This window comes from Lissotriton helveticus, chromosome 10 (assembly GCF_964261635.1).
Source record: "Lissotriton helveticus chromosome 10, aLisHel1.1, whole genome shotgun sequence".
In the NCBI taxonomy this organism is placed as follows: Eukaryota; Metazoa; Chordata; class Amphibia; order Caudata; family Salamandridae; genus Lissotriton; species Lissotriton helveticus.
Genome location: NC_136071.1, coordinates 796,407,293 through 796,430,567, shown reverse-complemented (window position 1 = coordinate 796,430,567; position 23,275 = coordinate 796,407,293). Strand labels below are relative to the sequence as shown.

The window sequence follows — 23,275 nt, the reverse complement described above, 5'->3', positions numbered from 1 at the left end:
AGAGCATCTATATTTTGGTGAGAAATTATGGTGTAAAATGCCCCACCCGGTACCCCCCTTGTGCATGCTTTTTACGCAGGCACGCACAAGTGCGAAGTTAGACCTATTGGCATCGCCAATGCTCATTTTAATATTTCGTCTCCCTTTAAGACCCTCTTTGCAATGTCCGCACCTCCCCCCCTCTGTCCCTCTTGCAGATGGAGCCCCCACTCCTTTCCCTCCCCCGCACTCCCACGCCTCTGTGCCGGCACAGCCTCTTTCTTTTCGTTTCATTAATCACAGTGGAAACTGCGAAGATTAGAGTTCACGTCAGACATCGGAAACAGGGGGAGACTGAAAAAACCGGCCCTGTTTTGTCGGTCAAAAGTCAGTGGACGACAAAGAAGTGGGATTCCCCGAAGAGATAAAACTACTGTTCTACAATATTCCCCTTTAGCAGAGCGTAGCTCAGCTTCGTTTTCGAACTCTGACAAGAACATATAACAAATAAAGCGCCTGCACTCAGCAAGACCAGCCAAGAGCCCTCGTCCATGTTTTCAGGGCAAAACTCAAGTCACAGCACACAGCAGGTGCAAATAGAAATATTGAATCAGAAAATACTGATTTCGAAATGTGTGTAATGTGTCTATTTACAGAACTGCGTTTCAAAGCCGCTGCAGGCATTGTCTTCGGCAGCATGGCTTTCAGTTCCGCCTTTTCGTGAAGTGAGTGCAATGAGGGAGAAGCCCACTAATGCAAAGTTGTCAACCAATGGCATTTAATCTGAAGCCTTTATTGATCACTGTTGCCTAAGAAGAACACGTTTGGCGTATTCCTATTGGTTCCAGGTTTGAGGACACAGAAATGAGACACAGAATTTTCATTTTGGAAGGGACGCTGACCCATGAAGCATCCAAGAAGCATGTCCTGCTCCAACAACACAGACCCTCCTAGAGATGTCATAACGTGCAGCAAAATTATGTTTCTCCCATGACAGTCCAATGGTACACTTTCTAAAATGAGTGACTACTGTCCACATGACCAGACCATGACACGGCTAACAGTTGGAGACGGCTTAGTAATAGTTGTGAGTTGAGGATTTTTAACTACCCCATAGCAGGGAGACTGCTACCTGGCATCCCTGTGTGTATCTGTGTAGCTTATCATGACAGGATCTCTTATTGGCCCCGTTGTATATGTTGCGCTTGAGAGTGATTGGGCATGAGAGTTTGGGAGTTCCATGTTTGGGGTCCCCAATAAAAAAAATTACACTGTATATTGGTAGTAGTCTGCCTGCCTTCATGCACTGCTCATTTTTTATTAGAAGCTATTGTAAAGCCAAATGCACGCATCCGGCCTGAAAGAATGTAACAGTAAGATTTGTTGTGACCAAGCCAGATCCAGCAGGTCAGCCTGGAGCAGGAGAGGAGCAGCACCTGAACAATGGCTTTGATCAAGGGAGTGCCTCAAGCTCCTCACCATAGGCAAAGAAGATGTGAAGGCCCTCCATTTCCTACGTCTTGTGTCCAGTCCTACTGAAGACGGCAGAACTTAGCGATGTCTGATTGGAAGGGTTCACTGACAAAATATCAAAGTAAAAAATATAGAAGTAATAAATATCGATGTAAAAATATAGAATGCAAAAATATCAACTCCCTATACTTAAACAGGTAAGTACAAAAATATTGAATACAAAATATCGATGTAAAAAATATAGACGTAAAAAATATTTAAATATATATTATAAAATAATATATATTAAATAGTAGTATTAATTTAAACAAAAATAATTACACAAAATATAACAAACTTAATTAAAAAAAAAATGCACAATCATTTATACATATACATATATTTACTTTAAATTAATTAATAACCTATTAGCTTTAATTTATTTAAATGTTTTAAAATGATATAAAATATATATATATAAATAATTTAAAATATAAAAAAAACATTCTAGAATAAATGAAAACATTAAACTATAAAAAAATATTTAAACTTAAATTGCCCAATACAATAAGTGCAACAGTAGAGCAAATGTTGGATAGCAAAATAATTAAATTTACTATTCCAACTCCATTGAGTGCAACAGTAGGGAAAGTGTTGGATAGTGAAGATGTAAAAATTACTACTCCCACTCCAGTGAGGGCAATAGTAGGGAAAGTGTTGGATAGCGGAGGGGAAATAATTACTATTCCCACTCCAGTAAGAGCAACAGTAGGGAAAGTGTTGCATAGCAAAGATGTAAAAATTACTATTCCCACTCCAAAGAGTGCAACAGTAGGGAAAGTGTTGGATAGCAGAGGGATAAACATTACCCCTTTTATTAAACGTTTTTAATAATTTAACTAATGCCCCACACCCAAGTACCTGGTCGACAAGCATTATTGGGCCAGTTTTTAAAAAGGGTGACCGATCTCAACCCAACTGTTACAGGCCAATCTCCCTAATAGATATGAAAATGAAATGGAGGATACTGAATAAAGACTTGGGCCGAGGATGACTGTATTTTACAATCATGCCAATTGGGATTTCGAAGCAAGGTGGGGACTATTGAACAATGCCTGAACCTCAAATTAATTATTGGGAAATATACTGTAGCTAAGAAAACCCCTATATATGTATATGGCTTTTATGGATCTCACCTCGGCCTTTGATTTTGTTAATAGGTCCCGGTTATGGTCTACCCTTTTGGAGTATGGATTAGATGAGGTGTTGGTTGTTTTTTTTAGCATACCTGCATAGGGACTTACGGGCTCGATTAAGGATCAATTATAGTGGGGAAGTCTCAGGGGATATCAGAATCGAAAGGGGTGTAAGGCAGGGGTGCGTTCTGGCTGCTCTGCTGTTTATTTTATATATTAACAATTTGCATAACTCCCTTATCGCACTTACTAATGATGTCCCCAAAATTAATGACAATTTAGTCCCCACCTTATTGTACGCAGATGATGCTGTTTTAATGGGACGAACACCAAATGCCTTACACATTTTAGTGAGGGGCTTTGTGGATTTTATGCATAGCTTAGATTTGTGTACTAATTTAAAAAAATCATTTATTATGTCTTGTGGGCCCAAAAAGCATATTTTAAATTCTATTACTATAGATGAGCAAAAACTTCACTGTACAAGTAATTTCCCTTATCTTGGGCTTGGACTGACCATGTGATACTTAGGGGCCGATTCCAATCTTGGTCGGAAGGGCACAGAATGGGGTTCGGCATTAGCGGATCGGATTCGGAGGCTGAATTTCCGTCCGGTTCATACACGGGTCCGGAGGTCGAAGTACGATGCGAACAAGCGCGAAATCTCTGTCCGAAACTTTTCCGGGTCCGAACCGCTCCGTACGTCTCGGCCGTAAGCTAACCGTGGTGCGCAATGGAGGCGAATTCTGACCGAGCCAGTACGATGCTTTATTCGGACAGTCGGATCGAGTCGGAGCTTCTGGCTCGAAATAGCTCCTGGAGTTCGGCTTTGGGGGTCTGCATCAGACCCCCTGTTACCCGCAGCCTTAAGATTCGGACACAGGGGGAGACCCATGGGTCTCCCCAACACAGACAGGTACGGTGCAGATGGCACCAATGCGTACCCACTGTAGGGGGTGCACTTGTCCGCAACATACCCATTCAGTCAATGGGAGCCAATGTATGCATCATACGATCGGCTCCCATTGACTTCTATGGGAGTCCGACCGAACTGAGTCCGACAGCATACGGCTGCATCGTACTCGCTCGGGCAGACTGCAGGAGTCCGGATCGGTCGGAAAACATCCCGGATCCAGCTCAGTCAGGGAGTGCTTTCCAACCAAGATCGGAATCACCCCCATAGTAGGAACAAGTTTTCCAAAGTTATCAACTCAATCATCAGCCTACCGCAGCCTAATAAGACAGGGATAATACTAGCACTTTTGAAAATTTACAAAACACAGTGTATTCCAACAGCGACATATGGTGCAGAGATATGGGGACACACAAAACGCAATAGCATCCAATTTGAAGAAAACAGATTTTGTAGGAAAGTACTGGGAGCCCCGATTTCGACCTCACAGTTAATTTGTCATGCGGAACTAAAATGATATTATGTTGAAGACTTTATAAAGGCGCGACCCATTCTTTTTTGGCTTGCGATCTGGAAGAACCCCGCAGCGTCCCTGACTAGAGAGATCATTAGAGACTGCTTAAAGTGTGATAAGGGGAAAGATATACCATGGCTTGCTGCTACAAGGGATGCCCTGAGTAGTATCAGCCATGCCTATATTTTTACAAACCCGGAAGACTCCACTGACATGAATAAAAATGTGATTTGGGGGGGTTTTATATGACCATTACAGGACTTTAAGATTTAAAAGGGAGACCCAGAAAAAATCTGTTGAAAGTTATTTGCCAGTTGCGGAAGAATCTATTACCCTACCTAGATACCTCCTAAAGCTAATCGGACGCTGGGAGAGAGGATTATTGTTTCGTCTTAGGGCTGATACAGTCAAATATTTCCTTTGTTTCAGTTTGGGGTATACTGCAAACCTGGGTCAACTACCTTGCCCATGTGATGACAGGAGTGGGCAGACAACATTCCACTTTTTATGTTTTTGTAAATTTTATAGTTGATACACTCATCAGCTTTTGCTCCCATTTTTTTAGAACACACGACCCACACACTCAGAAGATGCCTACTTAACAATTTGTAAATAAGAAAATGACGAGTTAATGGCCAGACCTTTTCAAAACTGTCAGTACGTACTCGCAATTCCATGTGCACTCTATGATGTTTTTAGAGAATGAGTTGTAAAAGTAACTGATTTGTGGGATTTTCTGTATATATTGGTTTTATGCTATATTAATTGTCATGTATGATTATGTTTTATATGGCTCTTGTCTATGGATTGTTATATTTCCCCTTTTATTATGATGATGTGTGCTTTTATGGATAAAATGTATCCGAATAAACATCTGAAACTGAACTGAAACTATTCCCACTCCAGTGAGAGCAACAGTTAGGAAAGTTTTAGATAACGGAGGGGGAAAAATGACTATTCTCACTCAACTGAGTGCAACAGTAGAATAAGTATTGGATAGCGGAGAGGCAAAAATTGCAATTCCCACTCCAGTGAGTGCACCAGTAGAGAAAGTGCTGGATAGCAGAGAGGTAAACATTACTAATCCCACTCCATTGAATGCAACAGTAGGGAAAGTGTTGGATAGCGGAGACATTTTTTTTACTATTCACACTCAAACACTTAAACAATTTTTTCTTTTAATTATTAAAAAATAAATATAACAAATATTAAACATATAAAAATAACATATATTAAATATGAATTACATATAACAAAAACCTAGAAATATGATATTTTTCTTTTTTTAAAGTACAAAAAAAATAATTCTTTTAAACAAGAAAATATTTAAAAAACAAAAAAAGTATTCAAACATATATATATTTATTATTGTATTTCCTACCCTATAACACCACACCAATGACAAAACCCTTCAACATTTTTAATTACATGTATTTACACAATTAACATAATTCATAATCAATTAAAAAATATTAATGAAAAAACGAATAAATATTCATTACCTAGACAAACTTTAACACTATAACATCCATAACACACACCTAAATGAAACTATAAAATAATAAAATAAATATTAAAACTTATTTTAAAATTTAAAACTACTACTATTAACAAGTAATAATTAAATAATTTAATTTAATTTAATGCCCACCCTTTTCCCCTTTAAAAGTAAAAACACACAAAAAATAAACAATTGCTCAAAATAAATGTCAAATAATCAACATTAATTAACAACTATATATTACTTACCACCCTTTACTCCCATAAACACCACAACACACACCTAAAATTAATTACACAATTACCAATTAATTAATTAAAATTAATTAACCATTTATTAAGTAATCAATTACAAATAAATTATCTCCCACCCTTTGCACCTAAAAAAACCACAACACACACCTCGAAGTAATTACACAATTAAAATTAATTAACAAACATTTACTAATCCATAAATTACAAATACATTACTTCCCACCCTTTACACCTATAAACACCACAACACACACCTAAAATTAGTTACACAACTACCATAATAAATTACCAATTAATGAATAAAATGTTATTAACAACCAATTATTAATTAATTAATAATAATTTACTTTACACATTTAACACTATAACATCTCAATCAAACAAATATTAAGAAATGACATTAATAAATATTACTTAATAAAAATTAATAAATACATATCATATAATTAAATTACTTCCCACCTTATTCCTCTATAAGCCCAATTCCCGCTACAGATCTAAAAATGCAAAATTCAAACAAAAATACATTAATAACTTTTATATAATAAATTGCTTCCCACCCTATTCCCCTATAAACCCACAACTCGCTACAAAACTAAAAGCACAAAATTAAAATTGAAAAAAAAACTACTAAAAATCAAACACATATATTAAAAATACAAAAAATTCTTATACAAAAAGACATCACATACATATAAAATATATAATAAAATACATAACAATAATAAAAACGATATTAAACACTTCTAGATTTTTAAAATCGATATTACTTACCTTAAATTCGATATTCTTGACCACGATATTCTTTCTGTCGATATTTCTGACCCACGATATTTATGCCTTGATATTTGTACAACTCAATATTTATTACTTGATATTCTGCTCTGCACCGGCCAGTTATCTACTGAATATAACACGGCCACTTTCGTTTACCCAGTATTCACCCTTTTGCTAGGAAGAGTTCTTGAGGCTTGTGCAAAGGAAGGACCTAGGAACTGCTCTACTTCTCCAAGGCAGGGAAGGCAGATTAGATAGTCTGTTCAAAATGGAGAGAATCTGCCTTTATTTGGGACAGTTCCTGATCCTGCTGTTGTGAGGAGTTTGTGAGAATAAAGTCTACCAAAATGAGTGGCCAGCAACCAATGCCCATCCCTAGCAAGAAACCCAGAGAGCTACACTGAGTGAGAGGGTGAGGGCCTCTGTACCTCTACACCCACTGCTACAAATGTTCCCTCCTTCTGAGTGATGCTGAAAGACTATGAAGACCATTGTCCCTCGGCACTCGGAGGAGGAACATTTTCCACACTCTGTGGCACCGTAACAGCACAACACCGAGTGTACCTGAGCAACCACTGCGGGAATTAATTTCCCCCCTGATCTGTGCTGAGAGGATGTGCAGGTCCATGTGCCTCTGCTCCTGCTACCACACCAGTTTTCTCCCAATGACCTGTGCATAGAGATTGTGCTGTCCTATGGGCCTTCACACCCACAGTTACACTGAAGCAGCATCTCCCGATTCAAGAGTGTGAGCCCATGTGGAACTGGCATCAGGTTTAATTTCTAAATTAACTCTCCCTCATCAAGAACTGCCACTTCATCCACATGACCTCTGAGAAGTAGACGTTGAGAGGTCAAGCGCCAGAGGAGCAACAATACCGCCAGAATATAGTGAACGATCAGCCTGCAGGATTGAACACTTTATGGTCTCATAATGTGATTTGGCTAAAAAGTTAACTTTACATTTGAAACTGTATCAATGCCAAAGAGGCGGCCAGAAGTCTATATAATGCACAATAGTTACATTGTGAGCCCTATGCGTAGCAGGGCAGTGATTTCTGGTACTAGACTTCCTGAAGGTGCTAAGTGCGTCCCTTCATGTAAATAAATCTTATCTCCTTAAAAACACTCTACTTACGTTGTATCACTTGCATCATATTTATTGCAAAAGGCACATGTGCTGACTGTAGTTGGCAATAAATCCTACACCAGCCTTCAAGAGCAAGCCTCTCTGAAAACAGAAGCCCATTCATTGAGCTCACAGCAGGGTATGGTACCGGTGGCTCTCAGAAGAATAGAAGTATAGGTTACTGGAATTAGCCAATTGCTTTCAAGTGCGCAAATCCCTTCATTTTCTGCACTTAATTCCTTTGCCCTTTTAGGAGGTTGGGATTAGTGTCTTCCATGCAAATACTGATATTGCAATCACTCAACAACCTGTTTGAGTGTGTGGAGAATAGGGGTGCATTGAATAATTGTCTGTATCAAAGGGCTGTGATGCATGGTGAATTGCAGTTCACTGGCAGTATTATCTGATTTACATTGATTGCATGAATCGTTCATCTCGGTCAGGCAGGACGTGATCTATTTCATGGTTCAGTGCTAGTCCCAATGTAGTTCAGAGAGGCACTGTGGGTGTAGGCATGCCAGCTGGCTTCTAATCTCCTTCCCCCCACCATGCAGAATGATGCTAGAGTTGCATCACGTATTGTAGTGATGGTCGGTACAGTGTTGCTGCAGTCTGGTAGGATGAGGGGAAATGAGTTGTATGGAGTGGTGTAATGTGATGGACAGTGGTGCTTATTAATGTGTTGGTGCGGCGGTAGTTTGCATGCTGGGAAGTTCTGTGGGGTAATTCCCTATTTCCATGTCTTGGAATGACCTTGGTATGTTGGATAGTAAGATAGGACCTCTGCCCAATGATTAAGAGGGATCTGCACACACTGTTCTGCTAATGTCGAAGGGCGTCTCAGGAACACAAGGGCATGGTAGTATGGGGTGATGAAAGAGGAGGGAAGATGAGGGAAATGTATGCACTAAATCTGGTGCAGTGTGTTGTGGTATTATGGTGAAAGATGTAATGTAATGCCATATATTTCATCATGAGACAGAGAATCATGAGGTGAAGTTGTAATGGGGTATCATGAAATACTGTGTGGGTGGAATTTAGTTTGAAAGTGCAGAGGGTTTGCTTTTGTCCAGTTAGTGGGATGTGAATTTAGATGTCGTGATGTGATCTTTATGCGCAGTGTGATAGCATATATTGCATGGAGAGGTGGAATATCATGGTGTCAGTGTAACCCAAAATAATGTGATTTTGTTTGTTGTGATGGTGTGGCCTGGTGCAATGTGGAGCAGTCTTCTGTCGTATTGTGTGGAATGGTGTGGTACGTTAAAGTTGGGTGTAGCAAGTAGAGAGATTGTGAGGTGTGCCCTCTACACACTCAGCTTCTGTTGTAGCCCTCTTCCTTGCTGCCCCTTTCTCACCATCTTCCCCTCTTATCCTGAATAGGTAGGTGAGAGGGGACAATACAGATAAACATGAATTATCTATGGAAACATTAACAGATCCATCTAAGATTCGGGTTGATGAACCGGATGAGATGCATGGTAGTTAGTAAAAGTGTGTACTGTGTAGGGAAGAAGTTTTACATACATTTGCATAACACATATGCATTTAATGTGCAAAATACTGAGATGGCTATGAGCAGAATCTGCCCCACATTTAGCAAAATGCTAGATAGAAACTTGAGAGTAAGAACAAAAGGCAATAGTTACCAGGCCATTTCAAGGACATGCATTTCAAAGTGAGGCCTAGAGAGCAGCAAATAATGATCACAAGTCATTTTTCACCCAGTAATTGCTGATACAGTCTTGGTATTAGTAGAGCCATAAATAACAGGTTTAACTATCAACAGGTGATAGGCACTTTAACAACCTCAGACAGATGAACTGTTGATTTTGTATCTGCATGCTCCCGCACGAACAATAGAGACAGTCAAACAACCCACGGTGTTCTACACACTCAGGGGGCCATTTAGAAAAAAGTTGCGCAACGCAGCCCCCTGCGAGACTGTGCTGCGTTGCGCAACAGGGAGGGAGCTGGAGAGCGCCATATTTGAAAAGATATGGCTCTCTTCTCCCCTTTCCCTTGTGCTGATTTCAGCAGACGTGAGTCATGCACACACCTTAGTGCCGTAGCGCTAGGGTGTGCAGCCACGGCCCGTGGAGGGAGTTTCGGTGGGGCGGAGAGGCGGGGCGGGGGAGGGGCAGGGTGGGGGGTGCTAAAAACCGGAGTATGGATAATTGAAGGTAAGTAAACAATTTAATTAATAAAACGAATTTCGTATCGCGCCCTGCATCGCAAAATGTGATGCAGAGTGCGCTACGAAATTAGTTTTATTTATTAAATTGTTTACTTACCTTCAATTATCCATACTCCAGTTTTTAGCACCCCCCACCCTGTCCCTCCCCGCCCCACCTCTCCGCCCCACCGAAACTCCCTCCACGGGCAGTGGCTGAGGGTGTGTGCATGAGTGTAGCATAGGTTTTGTACAGGAAGGGTACTCTTCCTGTACAAAATACTGTGCTAGACACGAGGGAAAGCGTTTCCCACTTTGAATGCGTGCTGCACAGTGCAGCATGCAAAGTCGGAAAAGGAAGGAGAAATTAAAGCATTTCTCCTTCCTTGCACCTAGTTGAAAAGTGCGCAGTTTTCTCACGCTAAACCCAATCTACTGTTTTTAGTAACATGGGTTTAGTGTGAGAAACCTTGGGTGGTTGCATGGGAACGCCCATGCACCACCCTTGGCACACCCCCACGGCGCAAAGTAATGCGAAGCTGCACAATGCTCTGCTTCGCATTACTTTAATGTTATTTCCAGCGCTAAAAAAGATTTAGAGACGTTTTGAGTCACTTTTGTGATGCAAACAGGGCGCAAAATCTTAGTAAATCTCCCCCTCAGTCTGGGCCACTGTGCTAGTGTTTTTTAACATTTTTATTTTAGACTTTTAAATGCCTATTTTGTTGCAATGTTGGTTGGGTATTGATCTTGTTATACAACCATAATGGCCCTTAAATGGAAGTTTTATTCAGAATTTCTTTTGGCTTTATATTTTTATATGGTGATTTAGATTGCTTATATGCCTGCAGCCAATGCCCAGTTCCCTACCTGTCTGTAACTGTTGGGTATGACCCGAGTCATGTTTGAGGGTGCTAGCACAGGATAATATAGCTCTCAGCTAATCCATATGCACACTACCCCTTCCCCTGTTGCTTCTGGACGTGCTCACTGTTCATGACCAGCAGTATCCTCGCAGTGGTTGAGACTTTGGCCATGCCCTGTGCTCTCTCCTGCACCCAGTGCATGATCGACATGTCATTTGACGGTGTCCTTAATGGTGATGGCACTGGAAGTGGTCTTTCAACATGTACTTCTTCTGTTCACCCTCCACAAAGAACAATTTTATGACGAGCAAAATCCCCTATCTTCACAGATTTTTCACCATTGTTAGTGCACTTTATGGATTCACAATTATAGGGATAGGTTTTGGCAAAGTGTGCTTGTGACCATTTGCCCACCACCACAATTTATGTTCAGAGTAAAATTCAACAATTGGCTAACTAACATGTATATCCCTATCTTTAACTGAATTAATCTGTTTTCTAAGGAAATGACACAAAATTGTTTAATTAGCCGAATAACCTGCACCCCTCCTTCTAAAGCAGATGGCTGAAACTCTGGAGGGTGGTCTGCCTTCTTCCATCCATGCTTTACATCCTGTCTCACTAATAATATCCATGGCAGCGGATAATTGTGAGTTAACAAATGTTAATACTTGTGCGATGCCTCTCCAGACTAAATGCATTCCTAGAGTGCCCTAATCATATCTGAAATATAATTTAATTCAAGTACTCCTGATTGTTAATCTTTATGGTTTGAAGATTGCTTCACGCAATGGGAGATAGTTACTTGTTTGCACGTACATGATTTGTAGCATACTACAGAAAGGAGCGCATATTTAGGATTTGAAGTCCATAGGGTGCAAGCCACTTTCTGTAGCTGAAAGTTTCAGAAATATGAGTTCTTCTCAAATCATAGAATGATATCAACAATTGATTCTAATTCTCTGGAAAAACTCCGACCAAACACATAGGGGCCTAATACACAAAACATAGGAATTTAGGGATGACATATTAAGATGACGTTACAAATACCTATAAATTCAGTTCCCTTGCTGCAGCTCTCATCTCGGTCTTTAATATCTTAGGAGAACAACCAGCATAACATTGTATGACTGAATGCATGGAAGCCAACACAACTTGCTTGCAACGTATTTTCAACCTGATTGTAGAGCAAGTAAGGCAGGGTTGTCCTTGTTAATTTTAGGAGGAATTATGAGTAAAACATAAATATTTTCTTTTGTTTTTTAATTCAAAAGCATTACAATTGATGTACAAGGACCACAATTGCTTGAGGACTATTGAAGAGGAAACCGGCTCCCAAACAATGCTAGGGTAAGTGCCACACTAACCGACCAAAACAAATAAGCGATTTGCCCCATATGGTATACAATGTAGAGGTACTCAGTCATTGACTCACTACACCAATGAAAACTTGATATTATCATTGCCTCGTATAGATGGAAGTTAAGAAACAGTGTCATAAAATTCAGCCATGAAACCAACAGGGAGCAGAGGGTTGCGCTAGCAGCACTGCTCCACCAGGCTCCTCTCATCACTCTGCTTCACCCAACTTCTTGCTCGACTGCTGCAGCGGCATTGAGGAAGCACCCAAAAGTGCCAGGTCCTCCCGAGTAGGCTTTTCCTAATGCCCTCAGTTCGAGTTCTAGGTTAACACGATATAGAATGCAGCAGGTGACAAAATCTAGGCAACCCCGAAGGAAGGAACTTTTTTTGAGTGGGCCTTTGTCCTCTACAGTGGTTGATTGCAAGGGCGCTGGACAGCCCACCACACTCCTTGCACTTCGGAAATCTCCCTCTTGCACCTGCTTATCACTACCCATGGCCTGTACATTGCTTAATTGTGCCGGAGCTCCGCAGGACAGCAGACATCTACCGTGCTCATCTTTATTTTAAAGCAGACCTCTGAATCCGTCCTTACGTTCACTCTAATATCAACCTTCCTGACTCTCTGTTGTCCCTTGCCCTTCACAATTGTCTTTGCGCCCCCTGGGAAAAACCACTTTGTCATGCCTTCCACGTCATACTAGTACTTCACACACCACCTTCTTTCCCACCCATACCACCCTGGCATACAAATATGCTATTTCACATATCGCCCGCAGATTTCAGCAACTGGTTTTGCTTACTAACTTTCCAACTCATAAAGAACGTTATAGATATCAAAGATTCTGTAGTCGATGAAGTTGGTTCAAATCCCAATCAAACATTATAATTAGTCCCACATCTAGTATGACCTAAATAAATACAGTCAGGACTTTATACAATGCAACAAGTTTTATTGTTTTGATCATTGTTATATCTTCACATTTTCTACAAAGTGCATTAAAGATCACATTGTCTATAGAAGCACTCTCCAGCACAATAAAGTATATTGTACATAACAATCATCATATGTCACATATGCACAAGACACCCATATATACAATGCCATTTCAACTGAAAAATGCACCACATTTAGGTGATTGGCTTTAGACATATTCACAGTTCTATTTCCATCTCATAGGATGTACAGGATTCTGTGGTTTACACAGAAAATAAATATTCAAAACATTATGTTTCAAATGTATGAAGCTTAGCAGGCACAATATGGGCTACATTTCCATGGGAACATGTATCGTTTCAACTTCTCACAAATTACATTTGGAGATGAATGGTTGTTAGTAAAACAGTGCTCTGACTGTACAAATCTAAAATGATAAGTTAATAATTAATTGATATTACTGTATATCCAGTATTAGCAAAGTTACAGCTCAGCATGTTATGTACACGTTCTGGTATAGATTAGATATCCTCGGCTACGGAAACTAAAACCTAGTTAGGGGTAGTTACAAAGATTGGTCCTCAGTAGTTTTGTAGAGACTTTTTTTACAGTTGTTTTTACTATCTTAGTGAATTCCATGACGCTTGTCAAGTTTTAAGGAAAATATCATAAGAAAACGTCAATTGAACTTAGATTTGTAAAATGAAAAACTAGGCAAAAACTATTTTAGAAGGAGATTTCTCATAGTTGATAAACTTTGCAAACATTGCAAACTGTTTGAAGTTCAAAATGTGAAACTTCGCTCACCGCTTGTTTTAGTACCCTTGAAATGTTAAGTCAGGGAGTGTGAACAATAAAAGGGCATGGCAATACGAGCGCTGATCTCTTTACTTTGGTGATGGAATCACATTTGAAGAAAATCTGTAATTACATAATTAAAAAAGCAGCAAAATGTAAGTGATCCTCAATCAGTCAAGATGCGTGTGCTCAAAAATAGCTAGTTCTTTCACATCATATCCTGTTCCCTGGATCCAGCCATGGATCGCATGAGTATGGAGCACACTTCACAAAACACATACATTGCTACAGGTGTGAATGCATGATTATTTTTACTGGATCTACTGCACACATTTTATGGAATGTGTGACATGGTACGTATCCTGCTTGGCATGGTTACAGTCCATGCAAAACATCAGTGTAACCATGGCAGAGGCCTCCAACTCTCCACATAGTTGCATTATTAGCATCGGATTTACCTTCCATCAATGAGTGCCGTTTGATGCTGGATATCTACCATCTGCCACTTCATATCCAAAGTACACATCTATATCTGTGGATGGGAATACAGACTAGATCTGATAAATGAGGGAAGAATGCTGAATTTGTGCCTAAAGGGCCGAAGTCATTCCATTGCAATGGATGCCTCGACGCCTGGTAAAATACCTTAGATAGTTCATGAACTGCAATATCTGAGAGGCATTGGTCCTGTTACTGTTCAATACATGTGACACAGTAGACCATGCTGATGCTTGCACGTACTCCATGAATGGGGCACACAGTTATTGTTAGGGATAGGCATACAAAATATGGTAATATTTCTCCTGTTTCTAACCAATGTGCAATGTTCAAAAACATGGATTTGAATTGGTTCTCAATGAATGCCACCTACATTGAATCTTTGACAATATTATGAGTCCCGCTGTAAAGAAGAGACTGAGCAAAACCAGCACGATAAATATTGAAAATAAACGTAACAGAATTGTAATAATTATATTAACAAAAATTAAGTGTGGCAGCCCAAAATTTGATTTTACATTGATGTGCATGGAAAGTGTTGAAATAATCAAATTCATCTTTAGGGAACCCTTATCAAGGAAGCTGCAAGGCAGGCACACTGCAATACAATGGCTGACGTAGGACAAAATGAAGGGGCCCCCCTGCACATTGTGATTAAGGGTCCTAGAGTCTTCCATATCTCAGAAATATTCATTGACCTTGGGTTAAATAGGGCTCTCTTTAAAGAGGGCTTCCCCCGCACTTCAAGGGTCTGTTTAAACCTCTGATGCAACACCTGGAAGGAGCCGAAGCACAGAGTGTCCAGCACTCCTTAGTTTCTTCAGTTTCCTAAATCCATCCTGGTGAATGTGTAACAATGACTTTCTCAGCAAATGGTCAATGTACCATTAATCTCTTCCCTCTTGCACAAGTGGGAGCAAGCTGTGAAGTGCATTCAAGGAGTGGAGTGCATAAAAAGTCTATTTAGCTTTTGTATTTGTCTGATATGAATAAAAGGTTTAGCTTTAAATGTCCTTATTTCTTTCATATGTTGTTGGCTTTTGATTTGTCTTTCGTTATTATATAAATCTATGCTTTTTAAAAGATTGGTTTTTACTAGAATACAGATACCGGGCAGGCTTGTCACGTATGACAAATAAAGTTTCACATGAATGAACTTGGCCGTAGAAGTTAAAGGTTCCCTACATTTCAAATATATTCGCCCTCTACGAGCACCTTCTGAGTAGCTGCAAGGAAAACATTCCAAGTCAAGGACATAACATTAGCAGCAATAACAACAAGTTGTAATCTTTAAATAAGTTGCACATAGCTCGAGGCAGAGCTTTAGACACATGACTGAAGTAATTTTCCTGATGGAATTGATCCATTTCCATGCTTGCCAAGAAATATTCGTTCTTTAGCCACCAACTTGTGTGTCCTCCTTCTTGCAAAAATGTCCTTTCACATGTGGTAACATAAAGTACATCAACCAAGACATCACAGGCCTTATTCAAAAGTGCTGGTAGTCCAGAATCCTGAATTAACAGCATTGGCTATTGGGGCTCTGCTAAAAAGGAACCATCATGCTTCAGGTATCTGATTTGTCTATAGTCCACAAACTTCGGAGGATCACTACAGGACCTCGTTTTCTACCTCCGGAGGACCCCTGACAATGTTGAAATAGCCAGCTAGAGCTCCCAGGTCCAAAGACAAGGACCGCTGCCTCTTCAGAACATCGGACTCTTCGCTCATAAACAGTGAGGAATCTAAAAAAGGTACAAAACATTTAATGGTTATATTCAGGAATGCATTTCTTCTGGAAAATGTATAGCACATTTTGCACATCAACATTTATAAAGTTTATAATTCCAAATCACATTTTTCTTCATGCTACAAGCATATTTTAACACTATTCAAATCACAGTGGGCTTGACTTATATACCTAAGTTTACCTTAGTTATATAAAAAGAAGTTCTATGCACTTCAAAAGTTTCAAAGTGTATGCATTAAGCATGGTAGAAAAGCTATAGTATCAAGCACTTTACATTTTAAGTCAGAGGCGAGAAGGGGGTATCTACAAAATGCAGTGAGCATTCATATGATTTGTGGGCATATGCTTACAAAACAATAACAATGATCTACTAAGCAAGAGGCTGTCCCAGAGGCATTTCAGAATTTAGGAAAGGTGGTGGGAATACTTTGGGTTAGATAGGAACTGAGCAACTGCTTGATGAGGAACCACAGACATAAGATGTCATCATGTAACCTGTAAGATGATGCCAGAATTACATGCTTTATTTGGCTTTCTACAAAATCAATAGAATTGATTTACAGAAAAAAATAGGACTTGTGGGTATTCACAGTCTTATCCCAGGTACACTTCCATCCCGTAAAGCCATATAAAATTACTGATAAAGGACAAAAGTTAGTGCCTTCAAAGGTCAGAAACATAAGGACAACTCACATATTGCATGAGAATGTAGGGCAAGGAGTTTCTCCAGATGGAAAAATACATGTGCAAGTGTATGCTGCGCATTGATTCACTGAATGAGCGCTGCTCACTGACTGACCAACATATTTGTAAAGCACACACTACCTAACTGGGCCTCACTGCGGTCCTGGAAATCTAGGAAAGTTGCTGATTTCTAGGTGTTTGCCTGTTACACATTCCTAATTTCCAATGATCATGCCATGATATGGATATGTCAGGTTCCTTGGGATTCTCAAAATGGTGCTGGCCTTGGCCACCTAAGACCACTTTAAGCTATTGAAACTCAAATAGAATCAAATGTGTCATTTAACAGGCAATGTTAGTTCTATTTCATATTAGTTACAAACTCTCTTGACCTAAATCCCCCAAACCCTAGACATGACATTTACACTGTCCACCACCCTCAAGAAGGAGCCTGATCCTTGCGGCATGCTGTATTGAAAAGTGTTAGAAAGATTGAAGAAAGTCGTACTCCTACTAAGAAATTCTAACTTTTCATTCAGGTGCTCATGGCCCTCCTTGAGTTTCCTACATCTTTATAACACTTGTAGTCCATCCAGCTCCACTCCATGTTACAAGCGACATTTGATTTCATGCTATAATGCCAATGGTAAGTGGCACATTACACAACATGCACAAATAATTTAATTATGTAAGCACATTCAAATAAAAAAGACATATTGTACCAATAATATTTTCAGGCAACTCCAGCTCCTTCCTTAGTAGCCTTTTCCTTTCGAACAGGGCTGTGTCCAGGCTCTGGCACCGCGGCTGGTCCTCTGGCGGTGGATGCAAAGCCTCGTGTTTCAGTAGCTCGGTAGCGGTGGACCTGTGATTGGGATTCCTCTCCAGAGATGCTGTGATCAGATCCCTCATTGTAGGGCTGCAGTCCTCCGCAATGTCTTCCAGAGGAGGAGCCTGCTTGTGTATCTACAAGGCCCAACAACAAAAATCAATGTGAGTATGGACTAAACATCAGGAATGGCAGATCCCAAAAAAAAGATGCATCGGTCCTCAGCAAATCATCATTAAGTGAAGCAGTATGTAATCCAGAGCATTTTTCAGCATCTGTACATGACGAACCGTGTGCGTGAGGGAACTCTTCAAAAACATACGAACTGCCATACCAATGATATATTCTCTTTTTATGTAAAAGTGGGAAAAAGAGATGAACGTCTATGGCTATTGTGGAGAACAAATGTTCCAGTTCTGATTTCCGTATTAAATATCATATCTACAAAATAACATTTAAACATATAACACATAAACCTTTTCTGTTCATGAAATGAAATCTACGTGCTACATGGGAGAATTTTGCATACTAAAAAAAATGGGAGAGGTGTATACATAGAGCTATGCCTATACTTATGTGAACTGCATTTGTGGGTACGTGAATTAGAAATAAAGGAGAATTACTACATACTCATACATAGTCAATGCGGGTCGTTTGTAGTAAGTAAAGTGTCTTGAAATAGCAGGAAGAACGATTAGGGATATTTTTTTGAATAGGTATACTTTAGATTTTTTTCGCCAGCCTTTTTTGTTGCCAAAATCTATAATCCATTAAAAATAACATCTTGAATTTGTGCCTTAATCGTGTACAAATAGGCTGTTTTTCCAAATTCAGATTCAGACTGGGTCGCAATATGAACTACCTCATTCATATTCAATACGTAGGTCGCAAAATGCTGCTTACCCCGACTGGAACACATGACAGCGATGATAGCCTGTCAGAGTCAGTATACCACCACGTCTGTGAGTACCTTTCAATAAAGTAGACTTTATTTTGAATGCAGCCGGTTTTCCCTAAAGGAAGCAGAGCTGCGTTTAAAAAGAAAAGTTTACTTTTATTTTCTTTGTGCTTTGACAGTTGGCAGTGCTCCCGTGGACCACAGCCTACTTCCTAACTAACTTTTTTTCACATTCAGAAAGTAGAAGTGGTTCCAAGGGAACCACTTCCATTTTGCGAATGGGTTACTACCTCAACTTTGGAAAATGTCAATAGTTTGCAACTATTTTGGTCCTAAACCATTCATCGATATGGATAGGAATCGCTACTTGGAAGGGACACCTACAGCACACCACTACCAAATAGGGCTTCTTTATCCATTTCTAAACACATTTAAGAATCTGAAGAAAAATGTAACTCCTAAAATGAGTATAGTACAATGCAAAAAAGTGTTTGTGGCCACACGCTCCAAACTGGATCATTTGAAAACACAGAAATGTTTTGTACATCTGCCCCAAAGTGCATTAGGCAGGGAAGGTGTTGAAATTCCCCCTGCCTACTGCTGTGACGCTAGGGTGCTACAATGAACAAAGTTAGATGATGAAAGCTGGCTCTGAGGATCCTGGTGTCTGCCTCCCTCGCACCTCCAGGAAAAATAACAGAGATGCTGATTCTGACTCAGAGAGTAATCAACATTGCCAAAACATTTCAGATTTTCCTATTCCTCTGGGTGTGATGCTCTTATTGAATGTTTGTCCCACTATCCTTTGAGCCCCCATTGAGTAAGTTTAAGGATAGAATTGCCATTAGTCATATTTTAGCATTAAACTACAACAAATCTATTCAGCCCAGCTTTATAACCTTTACAATCACCTGCTTTGCCAGTTTTTCATACACAGATCTGACAAAGCCATGCCATCGCCAAGAATTATTGGGGTATTGACCCTTTCCGAACTTCATAGGGACTGGGAATTACAAGCATTGGCAAAGCCAATTGTGCTTGACTTTTAGTTTTGCCAATGCAGACCTATTGGCTTTGCCAGTCGTTTTTGCCGATGCTCTTCATTGTCTGCAAAAAGAAAAAAAATGGCTATTACTGATGCTGAAAAGCACTGGCAAAAACGGCATCATTATGTATACTCGATCATGCATCATCACGCATGCATTTACATGTCTCATGACACTACAGCACAGCCATGTCATGACGTACAACTAAGCATCCATATAGCATGAAGTGAAAGACTTTTAAAAAAATGTTTATTGACTGCTCCAAGATGGCGGACAAAAATCTTGGCGCAGGAAGTTAAAAGCAAAGATTAGGCAAAAGCACATGAAAAAGAAAGGAGTGACCTATGAGGTGAACAAGATTATGAAAAAAAACAAGAACACAGAAGCATGAGGTGGGGTAGCAATGACAGAGTAGATATTGGGAAAAGTTAACAGTGGAAGCAGTGATGAAAGCTGGTGATGTTGGGATGGAGGAGTCATGTGATTTTAAAAAAGAAAAGAAAAAAGTAGGCGGGGAAACAAGGGAATAGCTATGGAGGAAGAGGTTGCAACAAGGAGAGGAGAGGGAGGTGGGGATTTGTATTCTAGCATATGACTATTAATATGCCACACTTTTCTGGGGAGGCTGCAATGAGATTTGTGGTGCAATATACCCTGCATATTAGTCCAAAGTTATACTGGAATGATAAGGCCTTGAGCTCCTCCAGACAGCTGAAGCTCGAGATACAAATCAGCAGAATACAGATTCTACACCCCAATGTAGTCAGTCTATAAATACCTTTGGTGTCTCACCCAGCACAGTAATGAATATAAAAGATTTAGTCTGAGATCAATGCACCAGGGTCTACTGCAGCATGCTTGTGAATGAGCTCTCTAAAATAAAACTTACTATATAAAGGTATGATGGATACGCTGTACGTGGATACCGTTTCACCCAAGGTGGGCTGCCAGTCTGCATGTGGATGATGGTGGCCCCCATGCTGTAGATATCGGTTTTAGTTGAGTGACCTCTGCAAAGTATCACCTCTGGACTCATGTAAATCTGTAAAAGTAACACAATGTAATAGGGTGTAATTATCTGCCTTCACTAGTAAAAAATATATGATTCTCATGTGCCTGGCATTGCAATTACAAACTAATGGTCAGATGTACGGAGACACTGGTTGCAAAGATTGGTCTCAATTTGCAACCAGTCTTTTTGTGAATTGTATCTAATTTTGCAAACCAACCAACGTACTAATGGGTCAGTTTGCAACACTCCGAAACATAGTGGGTCGAAGTTCAAAATGTCTAATTAGTAATCATTAGGATGGTCGTAAACTGTGACTCCTCCGATTGGCCAAAATCACAGGGATGGAGGACTTTAAGTGTTAGTATAGCACCATCCATCGGAGTCACTCTTCCGGAAGCAACTAAAAACCTGGCTCTACCGTGTATAAGGCCCATTTACCTGGGTCCTGCCCCTTGACACTTGACGTGTCTGTGCTGCAGTGTGGGGACACACGAGGGGGTGTAACCAGGGGCTTTACAAGCTTGCTTATTAACATTATTATCCTTATGATTGCTTTTAAAATAAACAGGGCTACTAAAAAAATATATGTTTTTTAAAATCCGTTATAGTGAGAGCTTGCAGTTCTCTGGGCCAATGCCTACTTACCCTGAAAGTTGTACGGCTCAGGTCGAATGGGTCCACCCTAACAATCAGTCTCTTTCTAATGGTTTGCGACTCGAATTTCAGTCTTAAACCACTGGTACTGATTTGATATGTGGACTTGTCCATTCCAAATACCATAGCTGTACGAAGTCAAAAACTCATTTTAGGAGTCAGTCAAACTTCAACAACTCAGGTAAAGGGTGCTGTATATAAATGAACCCTTTTTTTGTGGTTGCAAATGAATCATAGTGTTTGCAATCGCAAAAATATTTCATACATCTGACCCTAAGCTGCTCAAAATCACCTCCAGAAATACATGGGTGCTTCATCAAAAGAGAATCTCAGTGACAAGCTCATCTTATCTCTAATCGCTGGGCCTTTAAAAAAGCACAAAGCATAACATATTGAGGACACCACTAAAACATAAGGTGAGATGATCCTGCAAAGAACTTGGGTTGTCCACTGCACATAGCCAAAATGGTTGGCTCATTTTAGTGTTCTCATTCCTACTCCTCAGAGATGTCCTGAAATATCTACGAGGAGCTCTGTATCACCTAAATAAATTCATGACTTAGCCCATCTAGATTAGTTTATGCTTTACAGGGTGATCATTTTATATTCTTCTTCCCTTATGATTTACATGAACATGAAACTTTTTTTCTATTTTAATTATAGTGTATAAGGTTATTTTGTCTGCAGCATTAACTTTTATTGTTTATATATCGTTTTTTGTGTTAAAAACAATACAATGTGTTCACAACAAAAATAATTAAAAAGTCAAACACAATGATAAACCAAAACCAAGAAACTAGGCGACAAAACAAGGAAGAGACCGTTTTTAAATTAAATGTTATCTTGGACACTAAGCTAAAACACCGTTGTTTGTTTTCAGCACGTTGACCTGGGAATGGAAAAAACACAGTGATGCAATCACTGGGCAAACATGTTTTTCTTTCTGGTGTGTGGGTTTTCCCATACAGTTTCGTTTTTCCTTTCATGCTGTGCACACAATTTCAAGGACCTACTGGAGGAAAGCAAACAATACAAGGGACAGTTTACCTTAGAGGAATTAATACACGACGGCCAAATGCTAATGTTTTGCATTTGCAGAATGCATCCATTTCCCAAAACTGCAGTGGGAGCTTCTTTGTGCATCGCACAGCACAATATGAACCGAGGGCATACTCAGTTCATCTGAGGAAGGGCAGGAATTGGAAAGCGAGTGATAAATAAAATAGCTGAAATAAATGGAAATTTGCAGGCCTGCAAAATAGTGAAGTGAGCCTTTTCAGTCACTAGATGGAACGGTGGTACTGTTATTTTATGTTATATTATGTTATGTTGATATGCAGAGCGCACTATCACCCAGGCACTGGCACTGAGCCGGTGTGAGTCTAGCTAAATCTAGGACCACATGGAACTACTCGAAAAGCCTTCTGCAATTCTTTCTTGGATTCTTGGGGTTCTTAAAATATGTCCTATTCTCTGAAATCTGATACAGCAAAGGCCTGGCATGGAGGTTCGCCCTGCAACACCGTACACACTCTTCGTCTTGCAGGACCATGGACAGCTACCATGGGCCTTCCCATCAGTAGCTTGTGGTGGGTCTTCAGCATGGCATGGTCCCTAAGGTGCACCTGGACATATCGGCGGCCCCTTCAGCATGCTGTCTCTGTCATACATACCTCAATGCCTGCATCCCAGAGAGATAATATGGATGCTGGAATTGTAGGGGAAACAGTCAGTGACATTAGTGTCCAGAGCACAGTACTTATCTGGCTTAAAATATTTTGAGTCTCAGAGCTCAACAAGTGCCTATGTCTAACTGTACTTTTACCCAGCAGCCTCTGATGCGTGGTATCCCGCAGGGATCAAGTTTGTCACCACTGTTAAGGAACTTGTGCGTCCTTGCATTTAGCCCATCTCGCGGGGCAGCTTGTGTACACTTTCATGTACACTAACTAACCCCAAGTTGACTCAGGACACGTACTTATATGCACACTACTATCATTGACAGGCACTAATGTCTTGCATCCTTTAACTTCTGGATGTGCAACAAATATTG

At 40.0% G+C, this 23,275-nt stretch overlaps 1 protein-coding gene across 1 annotated transcript in view; it reads right to left on the bottom strand.

Annotated features, from left to right (window-relative positions):
- Positions 1-13,048: 13,048 nt before the first annotated feature.
- Positions 13,049-23,275, bottom strand: part of MAP3K8 (mitogen-activated protein kinase kinase kinase 8) — a 68,508-nt gene continuing 58,281 nt past the window's right edge. Inside the window, exons 6-8 of the mRNA XM_078663388.1 lie at positions 20,446-20,598; positions 17,506-17,749; positions 13,049-16,094 (exon numbers count right to left, since the gene is read on the bottom strand). Coding sequence (XP_078519514.1) covers positions 15,961-16,094; positions 17,506-17,749; positions 20,446-20,598 — 531 coding nt within the window. The 3' untranslated portion in view covers positions 13,049-15,960. The remainder of the gene's footprint in view (positions 16,095-17,505; positions 17,750-20,445; positions 20,599-23,275) is intronic.